Source organism: Scyliorhinus torazame, chromosome 21, assembly GCF_047496885.1.
Source record: "Scyliorhinus torazame isolate Kashiwa2021f chromosome 21, sScyTor2.1, whole genome shotgun sequence".
NCBI lineage: Eukaryota > Metazoa > Chordata > Chondrichthyes > Carcharhiniformes > Scyliorhinidae > Scyliorhinus > Scyliorhinus torazame.
Window position 1 is genome coordinate 94475888 of NC_092727.1, and position 21613 is coordinate 94497500.

Here is a 21613-nt window from a genome sequence, read left to right on the forward strand (position 1 = left end):
GGACCTAGGTGTCCTTGTGGACAAATCACAGGGCGTTAACACTCAGGTACAGTGAACAATTGGGTTGCCAAGTGGTATGTTAGCTTTCACGACAGAAGAATTGGAGTGTAAGTGTAAAGAATATTTCCCGCAATTTTATAAGACTTTGGTAAAACCAAAAGTTTTACCAAGTCTTCGCCTTGTACCGCTGGTAGCAGAGTTACCGATGAGGCAGAGAATTCAGCGTCATGAAGAAAACGGAATCGTCGGCTGTTTCCAATGCCCCCGGTCACCTCCCTTTGGTGTTGGGAACGAGGCTCGCGCCCCATGGCAGTGAAAAGGTGTAAATGTTCACTGCAGCTGCCCTCCCATCTCATGGAAACCCCCTACGGACACTGTCAGGGAGGAGGATGCACCCAGGGCCTGCCAACAAGGAGATGACGGTGATCTCCATTTATTCTGAATCCCCCCTCCTGACACCGGCGCATCTCAAGGGTAGTGGGCAGAATAGGGTAGCCTGTGGCACCGGTAAGCCAGCCTGGGCCCTATGGCTCCAGGACCTCCGGAGACTATCCACCAAAGGCATTAAAGGCCTCAGGGTACGGAAAGCAACAGGCTGCCTTCTCCACTGATGTGCTCCTGGGAACACACCTAGATGTAGCAGTACACCTAGATGCAGCAGCAGGGTAGTATGAAAGATTGAAAAGAGAGAGGATTACTGAGTGGGCACTGGGCAGGTGAATATCTATAACTAGGGGGATTGAAATTGTCAAATGTTCACTATTGAAACATGTCACACCTGATACATGTCAAGCCTTTGTCACATTAATATTCACAGTGGGCCTGCCTGCTTCCCCACCATCTGCAGGCTCGCGCAGCCCCCCCATCTCCCGCACCACGGGCACAGTGGTCCAAAATCAAACGCCCCATGCAGAGTCCATTCAGAGGATGGGTGTGAGTGCGCTGTCAGCAGAAAGACAGGAGTCAGACTTTGGTATAACCTGAGGAGCACCAGAGCAAACCTCACAGCGAGTGATCATCACCCTCCTGTCTTGTATATTGACCCACTGATAGTGCCGACACATGCCCATCACCCTGGAATGATGTTACACAGACCCTTGGAGGGTTGTCGGAGAGGGAGGGTGTGAGTGGGAGGGGCGGTGAATGACAGAGGGATTTGGTGGAACAGAGGGATTGGGGGGAGGGACTACTTGGGGGGAAGGAGGGAAATGGGTGGGAAGAAGATTGGGAGGGAGGAAGGATTGAGGTGGGTGGGTGCGGGAAGAGAGTGAGCTTACAGATAAAGACTCGCCCAATGGGAATGAGATGCGATTGAGTCCTCCCTTGTCCTCCGGGCATACCAACCTTGACCCTTGACCCATCCCATGACCCGCAAGTCCCCCAGGCCTCCCCCACCCTTACATGTCCCGCCCTCTCTGAGTGCCAGCGAGCCAGTTGTGCGGGACAACATTGCTCTGCACACTCACTCCTGGCCACACCAGGAGTCCCGAGACCCCAGACCTCTTCCGGAACATTAGGGAGACTGTGCTCAAGTGCCCTCCCCTGATTCTTTGGTCCCGAAGATATCCCCAGTGCTGACGGCCAGATCTTGAGCATTTGATTATTGGCTGCTGCCTATATGGTTCTGACGCTTCTAGAGTTCTGGCACATAGTTCAAGCTTCAAAGTTTGATGCAATAATCATCGTCTGAGACATGGATCGTCTGTCCATGAGAAGCCATTTGAAAATATTATGTTCATTAAACAGTCAGCTGTAACAAAGATTTGAAAATCAACTATGTAACATTCCACATACCACACGAACCAATAAAGAACAACGAAATGTCACCGTTCTATGTTGGTACCAATACAAAGTTCATTATCACCAAAAAACCAAGCACAAGGTATAACCCCTCGCAATTTCTTCAACAGAAATGGAGGATAAGCCTGAGAATGTGTTATCATGTCTAGAACATTGTCATAGAAATGATCTGTCCATCAATGTGTGACTTGTTCCACGTATCAGTGCCATGCTCCGCCCAGGAGCCACAGCTGTGCAGACCCCTCCCACATGGCCCAACCTCAGCAGAACCAAATCCTGGCATCCACATATTTGACCGGCGTTCAAGGTGCAGTTGAACATCCTGGACTTCCAGCATGTTTAAACCATGGTGACGTGCAGTTACATGCAGCACTCACCACACCGGCAATCTGTGAAAGAATTTCTTCCATGGAGTAATCAGGTGAATCAATGTCACACACCAGCTCCCGCAGCGTCTTCTTACCTCAAACCGGATTGCCTTCTGGACCCATACGTCCCCGTCCCCCCGAGCCCAGTGTTTTAGGATCCAGGTATCTTAGAAAAAATTAAGGCCATTGCATTCGACTTCAACCGTACAAAACTAATCCTAACCCTCAGTAGCTGTCGAATAGGAGTTTTCCTTCTATCTTGGAGAATCATGGAATAATGCAACAGAGGAGGCCATTCAGCGCACTGACTCTGTGCCAGCTCTTTCAAAGAGTTAATCCCACTCCTCTGCTCTTTCCCCATAGCCCTGCAAAATTGTTTCCCCTTCAAATATTTACCCAATGCCCTTTTAAAAAAAATAAATTTAGAGTACCCAATTGATTTTTTACAATTAAGGGGAAATTTAGCGTGGCCAATCCACCCAGCCTGCACATCTTTGGGTTGTGGGGGCGAAACCCACGCAAACACGGGGAGAATGTGCGAACTCCACACAGACAGTGACCCAGAGCCGGGATCGAACCTGGGACCTCGGCGCCGTGAGGCGGCAGGGCTAACCCATTGTGCCACCGTGCTGCCCCCCAATGCCCTTTTAAAGGCTTGATTGAAAACCCGATTGTCAATCTGAAGGGAGGTTATTACCTCATACTTTGAACAGGATCGTCTGAACACGAACACATCTTTTGAGCTGCAACTGCCAGTTATTCCCTCATGTGACAAGTTGAAAATCCACCCCCTCAGCATTGCACTTGGGTGATTTGTTGCCCTTGATGGGTTTGATTAAACTGCGTCAATACGTTGTCAGTATTTCACAAAGCAGGTGCCATTTTCTTTCCCGATAAAATGACTTAATAGTGCCGTACTCTTTTATTATATAGTGTGACTGCTTTTGCTCCATTGGTGAGGGTATGTTTTTCGAGGTTGAAATCAAGAAGCCTTTTGTGCTGTTCAGTCGATTTCCATCCCGTTTAGCTCTCCTTACATGTTTTGGAAGTCAAAGCTGTCAGGAGAACAACATAACCTGTTTTGTGACAAAAGTGTGGAGGCGACTGCCCATGACGTTACTGTACAAATGTTCAGTGTGTTGGCTGCAAATCGTCTCTGTTTCTTAATAGCTGTACTTATCCTGAAGGACTGAGTTCTCTGTTAATACAAGGAAAACAGGAATTTAATGCACTATTCATTCGCATTTTAATGCCAACTGTAATTTCCACCTAAGGTGCCTTTACTTTTGCGGTGAAACAGTTGGTCTTCCCCAAGCTTGAAGCCAAAATTTGTTCAAGTTGGATTTCATTTGAAAGCCAGCAAGTTGCTGCTTTAATTAAACTGCTCTTCTGTCATATAAAATACATAAAAGCTAAATTAATAGAATATTTGGGAACCAATTGGATATTTTAACTCTTGTATATTTGGCTAGATTTAGGAAATATGGCAACATTTCAAAGGAGAGAGCTCCTTGTAAAACAGATTTACATGCCCCAGTTGGTGGCAATTGTATCCAGACTTCCATAAAATGCACAACGATTAACTCTTGGCACTGACGTCCAGGTGGAACAAAGCGCTAAAAGGTAATTTCCTTTCTGATGGGTAGCAGCCTGCAATAATAGAAAACCGAGCAGCTAATTCTGTTGCTCAATTCCATGTTAAATTAACGGCAACATTGTCTGAGACAGCCTTTATCCTGCCAGTAATTTTTCAATTTCAGCCAGAAGTGTTTTGACAACCTCTAATTAGATTTAGATTTAATTATAGTCCTTTTTTAGCTGAATACCTTGTGAAGACTGATGTGGACTCAAAATGGTGGGATAAGATGGACCACCCTATTTAAGCCAACAATATGGTCGACGCTATAGAACATACAGAGCAGAAGGAGGCCATTTCGGCCCATCGAGTCTGCACCGACCCACTTCAGCCCTCACTTCCACCCTATCCCCATAACCCATTAACTCCTCCTGACCTTTTCGGACACTAAGGGCAATTTATCATGGCCAATCCACCTAACCTGCACGTCTTTGGACTGTGGGAGGAAACCGGAGCACCCGGAGGAAACCCACGCAGACACGGGGAGAACGTGCAGACTCCGCACAGACAGTGACCCAGCGGGGAATTGAACCTGGGACCCTGGCGCTGTGAAGCCACGGTGCTAACCACTGTGCTACCGTGCTGCTATCTTCTCAAGGGCCTGGCGCTCCAACTAGAGTCTGTCTAATTTGGGTGATAGGTACTTTTAACCTGTAAACCGGAGTCTTGTGATGTACATAAGGACCCTAAACCGCTCAACAGCTGGATTGACTGTGTAAAATCGCCACACATCTTCAGCTGATGGTTGATGCACCATGAAGCCCAGTAGGTAAGTCTTTATTGACCTTTTCTGCATCCTGGGAGAAACAGAAGTGCTCCTTTACCCTCCACAAAACCAACCTGACTTTGTATTGTAGTAACCTTCTCCCATGAATAAAAACCCACCCTTCCCTTGAACCTGCCTTTTCTTGCTTCCCAAGTTAAAGCTTGGCCGTCTGCTATTACAATGGCCCAGAGTTGGCGGGTCACCCAAGGGCACCAGTTTTGAGCTTACTGGCCTGAAAATGATCAGGCCTCCAGTAGGCACAAACTAGGAGTATATCCAGATAGAACCACCCCAGCTGTAGATTGGGGGTTGGGGGCGGGGGAAGGCGGACACTGAGTTTCCCATTCAGACAGTAATTTCACCTGGCTTATAAGGTGGGCTCTATTGAAATAAATATTACGTTTTTTAAAAGTTTGCTTTTTGGATAAAGATCACAGACTGTGCCAAGGCCTAAATTCTGCTATTTGATGCCCTGCAACAATACTTTGGGTGCCACCTAGAGCCAGACATGGAAGGCCCCAGCCACCTTACAATGTTACAGATTGGGAGGTAAATCTCTTGACAAGACCTGATAGTAACTGCTGCTGACAGTGGATAACGAGTTATCTATCCAGCAATAATAATTTGAGGCTCAGTGGTGATGCCGGTGTGGGAACTGCCGTTTTACAACGCCAAAATATGTGCCAAACCCTCACCGATCCTGCAAGCGGTGAGGGCTAGCTGCCGCGCTGGGTAAAACTCCCGGCTCCCATGATATAAACGGCTGGAGAATGGCCGGGTCCATGGCGTGTGGTGACGACCTGCAACAGCCGCGCCGTAAAACAGGGCGTAGGCCATGCGCGGACCCGACGTGCCAAATACTGCCCCCCGGCCACCCCCCACCAGTCCCGCCAGCCCTCACGGAAGCCCCCTCCAGCCAGCAGCATGGCTCCTGCTGGCTGTGGTGATGCTGGACACAGTCCGCAGCCGCCACGCCGGGTTCCCGACCACTGAGACGACACGTCAACTGCATGGTCGGGAACTTGGCCCATTGGGGGCGGAGGATCGGGGGAGGGCCTTCAGGTGATGCACCATTGACATTCAAACGGCGTGCGGTGCGATGATGCCATTTTGAAGCGGGCGGAGGATAGCAAACCAGCGTCAAACCTGCGCCGCCCCTGATTTGGCCGTTGGAAGGGATTCGTCGCCGGATCGCCGATTACGATGTCGGCGTCGGGCAATGGTGAATCGCACTCACTGTTTCTCAAAGAAGAATTACTTTGAATTCACAGCGCAGAAACAGGCAATTAAGTCCAATTTGATTCAGTATTTATACTCGAACGAACCATCCCTTCATCCAACTCTATCAACATGTCCTTGTATTCCTTTCTTGCATTCTTAATGAGTTTTCCCTGAAATACATCAATGGTATTTGCCTCACCTATTCCTTGTGGTCGTGGGTTCCACATTGTATGACTTTCAAGATAAACAAGTCTTCTTAAATTCTGGGGATCTAGCCAATGGGTGTAGGTGATCAGTGAATTAGCTACTGGCCTACTGACCACAACGTTTCGCAATATACATTAATGATCTGGGAGAAGGAACTGAAGGCACCATTGCTAAGTTTGCAGGTGATATAAAAATCTGTAGAGGGACAGGTAGTATTGAGGAAGCAGGTGGGCTGCAGGACGACTTGGACAGGCACGGAGAGTGGGCAAAGAAGTGGCAGATGGAATGAATACAATGTGGACAAGTGTGAGGTTATGCACTTTGGATGGAGAAATGGAGGCATAGACTATTTTCTAAATGGGGAAATGCTTCGGAAATCAGAAGCACAAAGGTACTTGGGAGTCCTTGTTCACGATTCTCTTAAGGTTATTGTGCAGGTTCAGTTGGCAGCTCAGAAGGCAAATGCAATGTTAGCATTCACGTCGAGAGGGTTAGAATACAAGACCAGGAATGTACTTCTGAGGCTATATAATGCTCTGGTCAGACCCCATTTGGAGTATTGTGAGCAGTTTTGGGCCCCATATCTAAGGAAGGATGTGCTGGCCTTGGAAAGTGTCCAGAGGAGGTTCACAAGAATGATCCCTGGAATGAAGAGCTTATCGTATGAGGAAGGGTTGAGGACTTTGGGTCTGTACTCGTTGGAGTTTAGAAGGATGAGGGGGGATCTTATTGAAACTTCCAGGATACTGCGAGGCCTGAATAGAGTGGACGTGGAAAGGATGTTTCCACTTGTAGGAAAAACTAGAAGCAGAGGACACAATCTCATACTAAAGGAATTTCTGCGGCAAAGAGTTCCACAGATTCATCATCCTCTGGCTGAAGAAATTCCTCCTTAATTCTGTTTTGAGGGGGGCAGATGACAGCAAACCGACGTCAAACCGGCACCGCCCCTGATTTGGGCGCCGCCTCTATCTCTGTCTTATGGTCCTATGGCCTTCGCACCCAGATCCAGCCTAATCTGGTGGGGCTGAAGACTTTCTGCATTAGCTGGCTGTAAAAATTCCTTATGAATTAAACTTAATTTTCAGAGAAGTGGTTGTACAATCAGTTTTATTCATTCGTTTTTATGTGTCCAACTGAAGTATGTTAAAAAGTCAGGTTAGCTACAGGCATTGTCCCAAACACTAAATCATTCTTTCGCACAGGAAAAGACGATCTCAAATGTTCACAAATTAATCTGGACATAGAGATGAACCGTCACTGTTATTGGAGATTGAATGGTCGTAGTCTAACTTTTCCAGCCTCGGCCTCATTAAAGTCCCCCGCATGTCAAATTGTGGAATAACAGAAGGTGGATCCAATCTAGTGAGTCAGCCCAATTGTTTGCTGTGATTTAAAAGGAGTCACCATAGGCCCAGATGACCTTAGGCTGCTTTCCCCTTTGAGGGGGAGAGCTGACCGGTGGTGATTTAATTTGAGGGTCTGCACCCCTCAGGCAAGGGGCAAAGTCAAGAAGGTGGAGCCTTCATGAATAATCTCAGCCGGTACAGGAATTGAACCCACACTGCTGGTATCCCTCTGCATCACAAACCAGTTGACTAGCCAAATGAGCTAAACCAAGGTCACGTAAAGTCCAAAGATGTGCAGGTTAGGTGGATTGACCATGCTCAATTGCCTTTAGTTTCCAAAAAAGGTTAGGTTGGGTTACGGGGATGGGGTGGAGGGCTTAGGTAGGGTGCTCTTTCCAAAGGCCGGTGTAGACTCGATGGGCCGAATGGCCTCCTTCTGCACTGTAGATTCTATGCACTTGAAATCGCCCCTGCACTCTTAAAACAAAATTACAGGGTACATTGTTCTTAACTACTCCCGGAAGTGGTCCAAAAAGCGACTCAGTTCTAGAGATAGTCAATAATTTCTGGCCTTTACAGTGGCACCCATGTAGCAAGCATGAATACTAAAGAAAATATGTGTTTGGACTTAATTTATTTCTGTTTTTCTTTCATCCTAGGTATCTCTTATTCAGATGTTGAAAGCCACATTGAACCCTGCAAATCTTGCACAATATGTTCAGGTACAAGAACCATTGCAATCCCTTGCATGGATAACTTTGACACTGTCTGCACTTGCATGGATGGGTATTACGAGGATCCTGATTATGCAGGCGGAGAGTGTTTTGAGTGCGATCTTTGTCATGAAGGATATGGAATACTGGAACGGTGTACTTATAACCAGAACACAATCTGTGAGATATGCCCTTCAGAAACTTATTCCAACCAGAAGAGCAGTGCTGATCCTTGTCTACCCTGCATGGTCTGTGAAGAAAATGAAGTTTTGATTTCGGAATGTACGCCGATCGAAGACGCCGTGTGTACCCGTAAGTTCTGCTTTTCGTTTTCCTTGTGTGTCATTCACAGGAAGTGTCAAATTTGGATTTTGCCGTCAGCAGTGAAGGAACGTGACAGACATTCATTGTGCTCACACTTTCCCACCAATTTCCCATGAGCTTTCACAGTGTAACCTACGGTAATTAGGAAACCATTTCAGCTCAACAGATGCTACAGGGGTCCTGTGGAAATAGGGCAAGCAACTTTGTGTCTCTTTAAGCAATCCGATTCAATAATCATACATGAGGCACACAGAGTCTGGACCAGGAAATGTCAATTAGAATAGTTAATTCAAGGCCAAAATAAGTGAAATAAAGAGAGGGAAAGAAAACATTTTCTTAAAAAGTTGCTCAATTTGTTTTTTTTAAATAACCAAAAATAACTAAAAGGTGCTGAACAAGGCTGCAAGTTAATTTTTATTAGCCGAGGGGTTAAGCTATTAAAAAAATAGCTTGTACCAGAATCGACAAGCCCAAACCTTTTCTGGCGGTTTTGGTGAATACGTATTGCCCTTCCTTGTGTCTTTGCCGAAACATTTGGAGGAGCAGGGTAATGCAAAGAGCAACCCCATGATTTCCCAGTTTAACTCGGAATGCATGGTCACCAGAAGTTGCTGTCAAATTCATAGGTTGATAACAATCAGCGCTGATAGTCTCACTGGCATTTTTACTGAAAAACATTGACAATTGTGGAGATTCAGTCAATAAATATTCAAGTATGTAGGGCGAAATTCTCCGCCCCCCCCGCCGGGTCGGAGAATCGCCGAGGGCTGGTGTGAATCCCGCCCCTGCCGGTTGCCAAAGTCTCCGGTACCGGATATTCGGCGGGGGCGGGAATCGCGGCGCGCCGGTTGGCGGGCCCCCCCCCGCTCGATTCTCCGGCCCGGATGGGCCGAAGACCCGTCGCTAAAAATGCCTGTCCTGCCGGCGTAAATTAAATCACCTACCTTACCGGCGGGACAAGGCGGCGCGGGCGGGCTCCGGCATCCTTGGGGGGTCGCGGGGCGATCTGGCCCCGGGAGGTGCCCCCACGGTGGCCTGGCCCGCGATCGGAGCCCACCAATCCGCGGGAGGGCCTGTGCCGTGGGGGCACTCTTTCCCTTCCGCCTCCGCCACGGTCTCCACCATGGCGGAGGCGGAAGAGACTCCCTCCACTGCGCATGCGCGGGAATGCTGTCAGCGGCCGCTGACGCTCCCGCGCATGCGCCGCCCGGAGATGTCATTTCCGCGCCAGCTGGCGGGGCACCAAAGGCCTTTTCCGCCAGCTGGCGGGGCGGAAATTCGTCCTGCGCCGGCCTAGCCCCTCAATGTTGGGGCTCGGCCCTCAAAGATGCGGAGCATTCCGCACCTTTGGGGCGGCGCGATGCCCGTCTGATTTGCGCCGTTTTGGGCGCCAGTCGGCGGACATCGCGCCGTTTCCGGAGAATTTCGCCTAGGAATATTATTCTATGGGCTGAATTCTCTCAAAATGGAACTATGTCCCCGCTGGCGTTCCACTCTGAAGGTTCCTGTGAAAAAGTGGAGCCGATTCACTGACCTGCAGGGGGCTAGCAGAGACCCAGAGTAGTTCACGCAGCTTTAGCTGCGGATATGGGCCCCTGCACCTTCCGTTTTGAGTCTGTGTATGCGCACGGCGACGGCCTCCAGCGGCCGCGGCGAGTGCCATGGTGTACTTGGGCCACGGAGGCAGATGAAAAATGTAGACTCCGATCGGCCGTGCGGCCGAAGATCCGACTGCGCCGATCTGTCCCCCGGCTGCCTATAAGCCCCCCCCCCCCCGGTGTCCAGGGTGGCTGCGGACTCACGCGAGCATCTCAAACGGCGATAGGTGGTTAGAACCACAACGTCGGGAACTCGGCCGGTCGGGAGCGGAGGATCGCTGTGCTGGCCTCTGTCAATGGCTCCACAGCCGTGCGGTGTACTCCAGGAACACGCCGATTCTCGGGTCCCGGAGAATCGCCGGATCGCCAACGGGCACGATTTCGCCGTGAAGTTGGATTCTCCGCCCCCCCCCCCCCCCCCCCGCTGAACGTGATTTTGGCGTGGGGCTGCGGAGGATCCAGCCCTATGTCTAATCAGGTTCATTTGATTCAGGGATTTAGTATCCAGTGGTTAGAAGAAACTCGCCAAATTGAACTTGTTTCTACTGGTGAAAAGAAGATAGAAGAGTGTTTAAAGGTTTGTGTGTAACAGTCGAGGGAATGTAACTTGGACCAAGAGATCAGACTGTGGGAACATATAGCTGCTAGTTCATTTGGAATTTCTGATTAGAGATTTCACAAGGGAGAAATTGGTTTCCGTTGCATCCATTTTCCAGACAGAAAATGGAGTGTGGGGTGGAGGGGGCTAATTAATTTTGAGGGACTGTATCCACTGTTCAAGAATGCCTGAAGTATGTTAGATGCCACGTTGGTTTTGGCTGCTATTCTAGTGTCAGAGACCCAGGTTATGTTAATAAGGCGCCTAAAACATCTTTTAAGGATCCATCTTTAGAGTTAGTTAATGTTGTGTCGAACAGTCATCGAGCCTGTTTCAGTTAGTTTTCTGGTTCACAATGTAGTCTCACCAGGGACCACTGTAGATAGTCACCAGTACAATTTTTAAAATTATCTTTATGGAGGAAATGAGAGCAGGAACACAAATCTCCTTCTGGCTCCACAATGCTTCTGAAGCACTAGTGGCCCCAAAATGTTATCTCTCACTGTTCACCTGTTGCTCCCTACCTGCTGGCTTACCTTCACCAGCAACAAATCTGCGAAGCTACCTCTGGATACCTGATTACCAGTCAACAAGCTGATGAGGCCTGAGGCCCAAAATCATGAGAGGGCTATTTGTGTCTGTATCTAAACCAAAAAACAGAATAAACCAGTTTAGTTGGTACTTGACTTCCATGATACATCACAAATATCTTCTGTCCTGCTGAAATATTAGTCTGGCAATGAGGTGGGATTGCAGATTTCCCTAGCTGAACAAATTTGGGTTGGAGATGCCTCCAGCCGAGGAACTTGGAGGTTTATTTTGCTGAGAAATAGGCTTAAAAATTTGGTATTAGAGAAAAAGCAGTTTCTACACATGAGTGGACTGAGCTTCGAAGATGGCTGCATCAACAGATATTATTGGACACCTGGGAGAGTAGTTTCTGGTGCATGCGTCCACCTTTTTAAAATGTCATCCAGATCTCTGGGGTCCGTGATACGACCCCCTCCCCAAGCCACAACTCATTATGAGGGAGTCGCGCCCCCCCCCCCCCCCCCGCTCCCATCCCAATACCTCGCAGGGCACCCCCAGCCCGAAAACCGTTACGCAAAGAAATGGCAGCTTGGCACCTTGGATGTGCTACCCTGGTACCCTGGCAGTGCCAGGCTGTCACCCAGGTGGCACTGCCAGGGTGCCAGGTTGGCACTGCCAAGTTGCCAGGCTGGCAGTGCAGAGGTGCCCAGGTGGTATCAGCAGTGCCAGGGTACCAACCTGCCAAAGGGCATTCACTAGGGGGCCTCCAATCCCCTAGGAGACCCCATGAGTGCCGTTCTGTCTGGTCCCTGTTTGTGGAGACCAGTACTGAATGGCACTCAGCCAGCATGTCCCTTGCGCCTACAGAAATGTTTTCATCACTGAGGAGCTGAACATGCTGGCCAGATTGGCTCCTCAGATATCGGACAACCATTTTGAAGTGAGCTTGAGGGTCTCCACACTCCTCCACTGACTTGGAATGTCACCCCCTGCACACATGGGCATTACCCCGACACCCCAAGTGAGAAAACCCAGCAATGGGCTGCTGGCGACCCTTTTCAGGCCCGCCCGCCCCTCACGCTTTCAGGAACCACACCCTTCATCCTCCCAACCTTTATGTCATACATGGCTTTCATCCCCCCACCCTTCATACACCCCCATCATCATCCCATTAATGGGCATGACCCCTCAAGCCCTAACCCATGGCAGCGCCCCTGCAAATCTGGCAATGCCACCTGGACACCTTGGCAGTGTCAGGGTGGCAGTGGCAAGGTGCCAGGCAGGTTGTGCCATGGAGCCTGGGAGCTGGGGAGTGCCAGGGTGCCACCCTGACCTGTCCGTGACTATCCAGCAGTCTCCAAAGGCCTGGGAAAACCCCTGGTGCTGTTGCACCTGGTCAACGTTTGCATGGACCAGTGTTAAATGGCGCCCAGTCTAAGCCTCGCTGGGGAGGCTGTTAGTTCCCGGGAGCCCAAATAATCTGGTGCCTGCACATTTGAATGAACCTAATGGCTCATTGGAAGAGTGGGCGAGATCCAGATTGCGACGTCTCGCGAAGTTTGGTTAAATCTAACGAGATGTCTCGATCGTCATGAATCTCGTGATGAGCCTCCAGCGAGGTTCAATGACCTCATCACGACAATAAGCTGGGCACGACAAGGCCCTTAAATTGAGCCCGATGAATGCAATGGTGCTGAGATGTAGTTTTGTATTTAGGTCTCCCACATAGAGAAATGCAGATCTCTTCTGTGTGGACAGGAACTGTATTGAGTACATATCAAGCACAACCCCGTAGATCGGATAATAGACAGATGAATCAATGCAGAGAAATCTTGTTCTCTTTTGCTTTTATAACAGTTAAGCTAGCCGAACCTGCCTCAATCTTAGTGGGGCAATGATACAGCACAGAAGCAGCCATTTGGCTCAGCTTGTCCATGCCGACCCAAAGACGCCCAGGTGCATACTGAATATATTGCCTTCTTTCATGAATGTTTGACTTCTGTTTTGAATAGAACATAGAACATACAGTGCAGAAGGAGGCCATTCAGCCCATCGAGTCTGCACCGACCCACTTAAGCCCTCACTTCCACCCTATCCCCGTAACCCAATAACCCCATCTCACCTCTTTTAGACTCTGAGGGCAATTTATCATGGCTAATCCACCTAACCTGCACGTCTTTGGACTGTGGGAGGAAACCGGAGCACCCGGAGGAAACCCTCGCACACACGGGAAGAACGTGCAGACTTCCTAACTTTTGGTTGGTTCAATTGGCTCTGTTTTATAACCTTTGTTCTAGAGTCGGCAGGTATCTTTGTGATACCGCCACGAGGTTCAAGTTCAAGTAATGATCACTAACTCAACACACCAATTAGTAAGATTCAAATCAATACACAATTATTATACACAGTAAATCACTACTCATGCATAAACTCTACTTTCTAGGCTATTTCTATCAGTTAACAGGCCTATACTTAGCTTCGGACTGGCCCACCAGGTCAGGGGAACAAATGGCCTTTCGTTCAGGTCCTGAGTCTGCAGGATTCAAAAGCTGGTATGGACTGGTAGCTAGGAGCGCCTATCTCTTAGCGAGCATTGACTTGAGACTTACTTGTTTGGAGGCTGCTGGACAGTTCACTCTCGGGTTGCTTCGCGTTGCTGAGTGACCCTGTCAAGAAGGACGATTTGAACTTGGGGGCTTTGCTTTATAGTCCCCAGGGGCTTCCCGCCCTTCGGGGCGGACCCCGTACCTGGTTTCAAGTGATTGGACTTTGTTCCAATCACTTGGTTTGATTTCTCCAATACTAGAGCTGTTCCCTGATCGTTGGGCAGTCTTTAAGTGCCCGTTAACCTCTTTTGTGTTGGCTCCTGTTGGCGCCGAGGAGTCTGGCTTGGCCTTGTTTACCTTAAAATGTTTTGATTGTTCCCGGGGATCGCTCATTACTATGTAGATGGCTGCTACATTACTATGCAGATGGTTGCTTGTATCGATGCTGTCTGGGTTTCTGCAGAGTCTAATACACAGTAAACTTTGCACCTGCTAGTTTTTGCTGAATTTCCCTTCAGCCTTTGCGGTTCTCCATTTTAAGTCGGGAAGTGGCCAACTCAGGTGGCTACAGCACAGACAGTGACCCAGCGGGGAATCGAACCTGGGACCCTGGCGCTGTGAAGCCACAGTGCTAATCACTTGTGCTACCGTGCTGCCAACGGTAGTGTATTTGAGGGAGTATATTTGAAGAAGAGCAAATTTTAAACAATAACCTTTATATAATTCTCCATTTCTGCCACACTGTTCCCCTGTCGGCAGAGCTTATATGTGAATGAAGATTGTGACTCCTCGGGGAAATGGATCGCCAAGCCAATGGGCATTTAGAACTCTGTCTTGCACCTGATCTCTGCACCTTATTGGCCACAGTGCAGCCAAGGCTGCTGGGACAGTATGGCTGGCAATATATTGCTCACATTCATCTTTAAATAAACAGCCTTTGCTTTGCCAGTTCTGTCCAGTGGCAGTGGCTTTGCCGCTGCCAATCCCCACTTGATTGACCAATGCCTAGCTAAAGCAGTCAGCCCCACTTCTGGATAGCATACTGAACCTGTAATTCCCTGTAATCATCTTTGAACAGGCAAGATACATAAAACTACCTCATTGCGGATGTGATATGGCACTGAACTGTCTCTGTGCTGTTACAGGAATATTTGATTGACCGATAACCATGATGTTGCCTGCATGGGCTTCAAGCAGGGTTGCGAGATCTGCTTGTCTTGGTTGTTTTACAGTTCTTGCATCTGAATCAAAAGGTTTAGTCCCACCTCAGTTTTGAACACATTTTCTGGGCTCGTGTCTAATGCAGTCGTGCGGTAATGTCTGAGTTGCCTTGTTAAGGAAGGGCCTATTGCTTTCTCTCCTCTCTTCCTGTGGTTCAGATGGATGCAAAAGATCCCATGACACTACTTGAAGAAGAAGAGTGATATCTGTCTGTGAGAGATCTTAGTTGCCAACCTGCGTTTGTCAGCCTACACCCAAAAACCAATTAACTTGTCATTCATCGCTGCTGTTTGTGGGATCCTTTTGTTTAGAAAATAGCTGCTGCATTACTCACACAACAACCGTCACCCACAAAGTGCGAGACACTGCTGAAGTGTTTTTGAGAGATACGATCGAGCACAAGTCTTTCCGTTCCTTTGGGTGGCGGGGAGGGGGAACCATGTCAGCACCTGGAAGCAGACCCCAGCTCTGTTTCCCACCCGCAGAAAGCAAATGTATCCCTCAGCCTTTTTCTTAATTATGTTTATTTGCTCTTTACAGCACTTTACTCTCTCTCTCTTCTCTCCTTTATCACTGTTGTTCCTTCTGCTTAGTTTGATTTACCGTACCGCTTTATTTCATCCTTTTCTCTGTTATTTCTTTTTCAATATATTTCCATATATTTTTCTCACTTTTTTGCCTCTGCCAGTTTTTTCCACTTGCTGTAACATCAGAGCTACAGCTAGGGGGCCTGTGTGGTGCTTCCTTAGGGAACATGATATAAATCACTTGACTCGGTAGATTGCTTCAGGCGCTGGGCCCAAATGAGGACAACTGAAGCTTCATCTCACGTGCTTGTCACTTGCGTCTGTTTCTTGCATTATTTATTTACAAAATATGATGGGGTTAGAATGGATTATCCTCAAGCACAATTCCAGTGCTTTTCAAATATGAATTAGTAATCAAGTAAGCATTGTGACCAAACCAGGGTTATTATCTTGGTAATGCCTTTGAGGGGCTTGATTTTAGAAGGGTACTGAAGCCTACACAGATTTTAGAAAGATTTGGGACTGGGTGGAAGAGTCAGTTGTCTTTATCCTCTCCGACTTAGGACTGAACTGAGTCCAATTCGAGGGTGTGGGTGCCCTGTTTATGTGCGGTAACACGTACAGTTCAAGTGAAAACATTAGCCAAGCATGCACATCATACTGGTGAGCTCCAACTGAAACACTAAAGAAAAATACATCATCCTGCAATCGTCGGTCATCCTGACTGGCCCAAGTCCAAATTGAAATCAATTGATTTGACATTGAAAGAACATAAAAACCAAACCTCATTCACGTCCGGTTTGAGAGATTTTCATTCACTCTTGCATTGTTTTCTCGGAAATGTTTTTATTTCAAAAGCTGAATTTTTGCAGAAATGATCTAAAATAAATACCACAGGAACAAACCTGGTTCCATTAATAACACATGCTGTGTGGCCTCCAGTAAAACATTCACTGTTCATGAGTCATTTACTCGTACTGAATCTCAATAAATCATTGTCTGTGTAGAGTCACTCACGCTGTTGCTCTTATCTCTATTGCTCCCATTGAGACTGTTAGTCAGATGGTCTACTCTCTATACTGAAGAAATCAATAATTTGAACTTCATACTTAGTCAGATGCTAAAATGTTACCGTAGTCTTTGACAGGTTAAGCAGAATCACTCTGTGAATGTGACTGGACTGAGATACTGTAGAGGTTCTTGGATGACAATTGGTGTGTCAGACACTCTGAGCAGTTTTTGGAATGTAGGCACTCTGTGCTGTGCAAAATCATTTTGAGATGGTGCGTGCAGATAACTATTTTCAGGCTAAGATTTTTTCTTCCCACATTCTTAAGAGCTGAGATGGTAAGTGAGCAATCAGGAGGAGACAAGTGCTGGCGTGCCCATTGCCACCTTGTACCTTGCATCGTCTATTAAGCTAATAAAAAAACAGCCCTCAGAATTCAGGGGTTTAAAATGTTCTCGGTACGATGAGTGACATCATGATATGTAGCGGCTGAAAATGTGTCATTTAGTTCATTTTCATAATTACTGCAGAGTTATAATGACCCAGTCCTTACATCGTCTTTCTCAACTTTGAACATAATTGAAAGGCTTTCATTTTCCTCTGTATATCTGTGTAAACCACTCACCTGATGAAGGAGCTGCGCTCCGAAAGCTAGTGATTCCAAACCAACCTGTTGGACTTTAACTTGGTGTTGTAAGACTTCTAACTGGGTAAGGCATAAGTTTGTGAAAGGGTCACAATGCATTTGCAAATATACCGTTTTGCAGGAGTGAGCCTATTCCTTCACAAAATTGGCTGCATTCCTGATGGGGAGGGGTAATGCTAGGAAACCTTGGCTGCTGGGCCTATATAGAAATTTTGGATGAGTGAGTAGTGGAGGTCTGGTCATTCTCTGTCATTCTTGACTTTCCTGCTAACAAGATGATAATGTGGGGCTGCAGATTTTGATGCTTTTTTAGCAGTAGGCATAGGTTCTGTACGATACTCAGCAAATGTCCCAGCCCAAACCATTTGAAGTTTAAAACCTGGTTAATAAGTTGATCAAACTCCTTTTCAGGCTCCTCTTTCTCTACCATGTACCATGGGCTAAGAGGACATTGGTGACCATGGACTTCCATTGGATTGGTCCACGATTATACTTGTCAAGGTGCTGCAGTGGTTTGTCATTGTTTCCTGCAGTACAGCTGACCAGGACACTCTCCCATTCTTCCACTACCTCCATCGGGGATATTGGAAGGGTCTACTGGTTGGTAATCAACTTGCTTGGCCACATTATGAAAGCACCTTCCATGGTCATCAAGCCCCAGGGTGGGACTTGAACATTTGGCCCAGAGGTAGCAACGCTAACAGGACCTCCCTACTTTCAGAATAAAATTGTTAATTGTAATCTAGCTACTTTTAAAATGGCATACTTTTAGTACTGTTGTCAAAGTAAGGGAAAATGTAGTTGTTTTTTCCACCTAGGAACTACTTCCTTTTGATATTTTTATTGAAAGGCATTAATAAATGAGCTAATACAAAGCTGTAAAGAACAGACCACCAAACATCTCAAAGTGCTTTACAGCCAATTAAATGCATTTGAAGTGTACTCACTGTTGTAATGTAGGAAACACAGCACAGAAAGCCCCCACAAGAAACTCTGTTCTTTGTGATGTTTATTGAGGGATGAATATTGGCCAGGACGCTGGAGCTAACTCCCTTGCCCTTCTTCAAAGTAGTGCTGTGTGACCTTTTACGTTCACCTGAGAGGATAGATGAGGCCTCAGTTTAATGTGTAATCCAAATGGCAGCATTTCTGACAGTGCTGCACTCTCTCAGTATTGGACTGAAGTGACAGACTTGATTTTTGTGTTCAAGTCCTGGAGCGGGACTTGAACCCAGAACCATCTGCCAACAGAAGAGGTCGAGCAGCTGCCTCATTCTTAAACACTTAATTGCTCATGATGGTAACACCAGTGAACAACATTTCAGTCCTTAAAGTTACACATTTTCCTCCCAAATCAATCATACGTGACAAAACTGTTTTGAAAATTTATCGAATTGATCTTCAGGCACCCAGCTTTTCCTTTCTCGCTCTTAAGCCCATCCATCATAATGCTACAGGTCCCAACCGTTTAGAAAACTGAACCCAATTCTCATTGAAACATAGAGCACCACTTGCACAGCATTTAAAGTAGAATCCCTACAGTACAGAAGTTGGCCAATCAGTCCATCAAGTCTCCACCGACCCTCCACAAGTGCACCCTGCCTAGGTCCATTCCCCTGCCCTATTCTCAGAACCCCACCTAACCTTTGGACTCTTAGGGGGAATTTAGCATGGCCAATCCACCTAACCTGCACATCTTTGGACTGTGGGAGGAAACCGGAGTACCCGGTGGAAAGCCATGCAGGTTTGAGGAGAAAGTGCAAACTCCACACAGTCACTCGAGACTGGAATTCGAACCCCTGTCCCTGGTGCTGTGGCGCAGCAGTGCTAACCACTGTATCACCATGCCACCATATGTGTATGAGATTAAACTGATTACAGAGGGGAAGTAAACTCTCATTTGAAAGCATTTTTCAACTGATTTGGGGTAATTAATTGATGAATTAATTTGCAATTTCATAAAAATGTTTTGCAAAATCCTTGTGTGTTTGTAGCACCAAGGAGTGAAATGCAGTAATATGAGAATCCACATACCCAAATAATTGTACACAGTATGGAGCAAGTCAAATATGTAGACAAACGTCTTAACAATTGGGGAAAGAAATCAAGAGAGATGTTGAACTGTGTTGGCTTCAGCCAATCAAAAAGGATCTTTTGTGGCGTTAGTTCACTGATTTACGAATGTATTTATTACAAATACCATTTTAGGTGATAGAAGGTGACATTGATTGGCTTTTTTACAAACTGTATGAACCAAAGTTCATAGAAAATATGTTAACTTTATTGTGTCAATCCGCGGGGTATTTGTACAAGTCCTATTGCACCCAATCAACAGAAAATGGCTATTTGTTTTGTGGCTGGGGAAAATTAGTAAGTTGCAGCTTGTGTCACACAAAGGCACAGCAAAAAGACACAGAATGTCACACAGTTGGACTACCTCAATGGGTTACATTATGAGTACACTGCACTAAACTGCAGCGCCAAGAAACATTCCACTATCCAACTGTACTTTGCCATTTTCTTTGGGCCTCGGGGAGTTTCTCAGCACAGAACATAACATGGTACCAAGAGTGTAGAGCAATTGGATGATAACAACAGAGGAGGCGGGACGAAGCAGGCCGAAGAAAGAAGAAGGCAAATTCTTCCACCGACCTGGTAAACTACGGGCAACTGGAACTCAACGCATGGAAAGACTGTGAAGTTAGAGATAGAAGGTTTGAAGGCACCCCACCAGCTTTAAGTTATTGGTAATGGAGATGAGAATTGCTGTTTTTAAGCAGCAATTCAGACTCTATGCTGCAGCCCTTGGTCTGCAGGCACAGCCTGACAAGAGGCGTATTGCTTTGCTGCTCATGGTAGCAAGTCCTCAAGCAATAGAAGCTTATAATACCTTCGCATTTGACAGCGAAGATTAAAGCAAGAGCTTTGATGAAGTAATAAAGTACTTTGATCGAGCATTCCTCTACGAAGAAAAATGAAATATTTGAACGTTATATATTTTATATGTGTACCCAGAAGGCAGGCATATCTAGTGATAGTTTTTTTTAACAGACTTGCGGTTGAAGACGCAGTCGTGCAATTTTAGTACGTTAAAGTCGTCGATGATCCACAATCAGATGGTCTTCGGATGTCAAATGATAAGGTACGTGAGAGGCTATTGAGGGAAGAAGAGTTTCAATTAGAAAATGCTATTAATATTTGTTATGAAAGCAAGCTAGCTGCGTAGCAGATTAGTATGCTCAACCTGAAATAGTTTGCAGCCAATCTGGAAGGAGGTACCAGCGCCATCAGCATTGTGAAGCAGTTGAATGAGAAGCATGGTCTCAGTGCGAGGGGCCATTTTAAGCGGCGGACTGGATCCGCCATCTTATGCCAGCGATATGGCAATCAACATGGGCCTCTGCAATGTACAGGATTTGGGAAGATGTGTTCCAAATGTAGCAGAACAAATCACTTTGCGAAGCAATGCTTTTTGCATCCAACAGTGGACAAACAGGATCAGTCAACGCTGTTATATTACCTTTTGTGGGAATATGTCGTTATTCTTTGCCTTTTAATCCAGAATGGTCCGTTGAGTTAATGATAAAGAAACCACTAATCTTTGTATTAAAGCAAAACTAATTTATTGAAAACAATTAATTAAATAGAGTTCGAACACTCTACTGAGCTATATCTATTAAGAAATTGAGTTTGTATCTGATTAACAAGAATACATACATATATAGGGCGGGATTCTCAGACACCCTGCCGGGTCGGAGAATCGCCGGGGGTGGCGTGAATTCCGCCCCCACCGGCTGCTGTATTCTCCGGCGCCGGGGTTTTGGCGGGGGCGGGAATCGCGCCGGTCGGCGGCCGCTGATAGCGGCTCCCCCGGCGATTCTCCGGCCCACGATGGGCTGAGTGGCTGCCCGTTTTCGGCGATTCCCGCCGGTGTAAATCACAACAAGTCCTTACGGTGGAACCTGGCTCCATGGGCGGCCTGCAGAGTCCTCGGGGGGGGGGGCGTGGTGGGATCTGGCACCGGGGGGTGCCCCCATGGTGGCCTGGCCTGCGATCGGGGTCACCGATCCGCGGGCAGGCCTGTGCCAGGGGGGCACTCTTTCCCTCTGCACCGGCCGCTGTCAACCTCCGCCTTGGCCGGTGCAGAGAAGAACCCCCTGCGCATGCGCTGGGATGACGGCAGCACACGCTGGGGCTCCCGCGCATGCGCCAACTCGTGCCGGCTGGCGGAGGCCCTTTGGCGCTGGTTGGCATGGCGCCAAACACTCCGGCGCCGGCCTAGCCCCTGAAGGTGCGGAGGATTCCGCACCTTCGGGGCGGCCTTTCGCCGGAGTGGTTCACGCCACTCCTCGAAGCCACAGTGGCCCACCCCGCCGGTTCGCGGAGAATCCCGCCCATAATCTAGTATTTACTAATGCTGTCCTCATGCTAAGTCTCTCTCTAATTTAAACTACTCCTCGTGCTGGTTGCTACTAATCTTCTTCTACCCAGCAGTCCCTGAGTTCTGATAACTATACTGGGAACTGGTGGTGCCCTCTAGTGTTTGAATTACA

General features: G+C 47.5%; 1 protein-coding gene across 1 annotated transcript in view; it reads left to right on the forward strand.

Annotated features, from left to right (window-relative positions):
- The window catches only part of LOC140398422 (tumor necrosis factor receptor superfamily member 16-like), a 206262-nt gene that overhangs the window by 52420 nt on the left and 132229 nt on the right, over window positions 1-21613 (forward strand). Inside the window, exon 3 of the mRNA XM_072487093.1 lies at window positions 8007-8372. Coding sequence (XP_072343194.1) covers window positions 8007-8372 — 366 coding nt within the window. The remainder of the gene's footprint in view (window positions 1-8006; window positions 8373-21613) is intronic.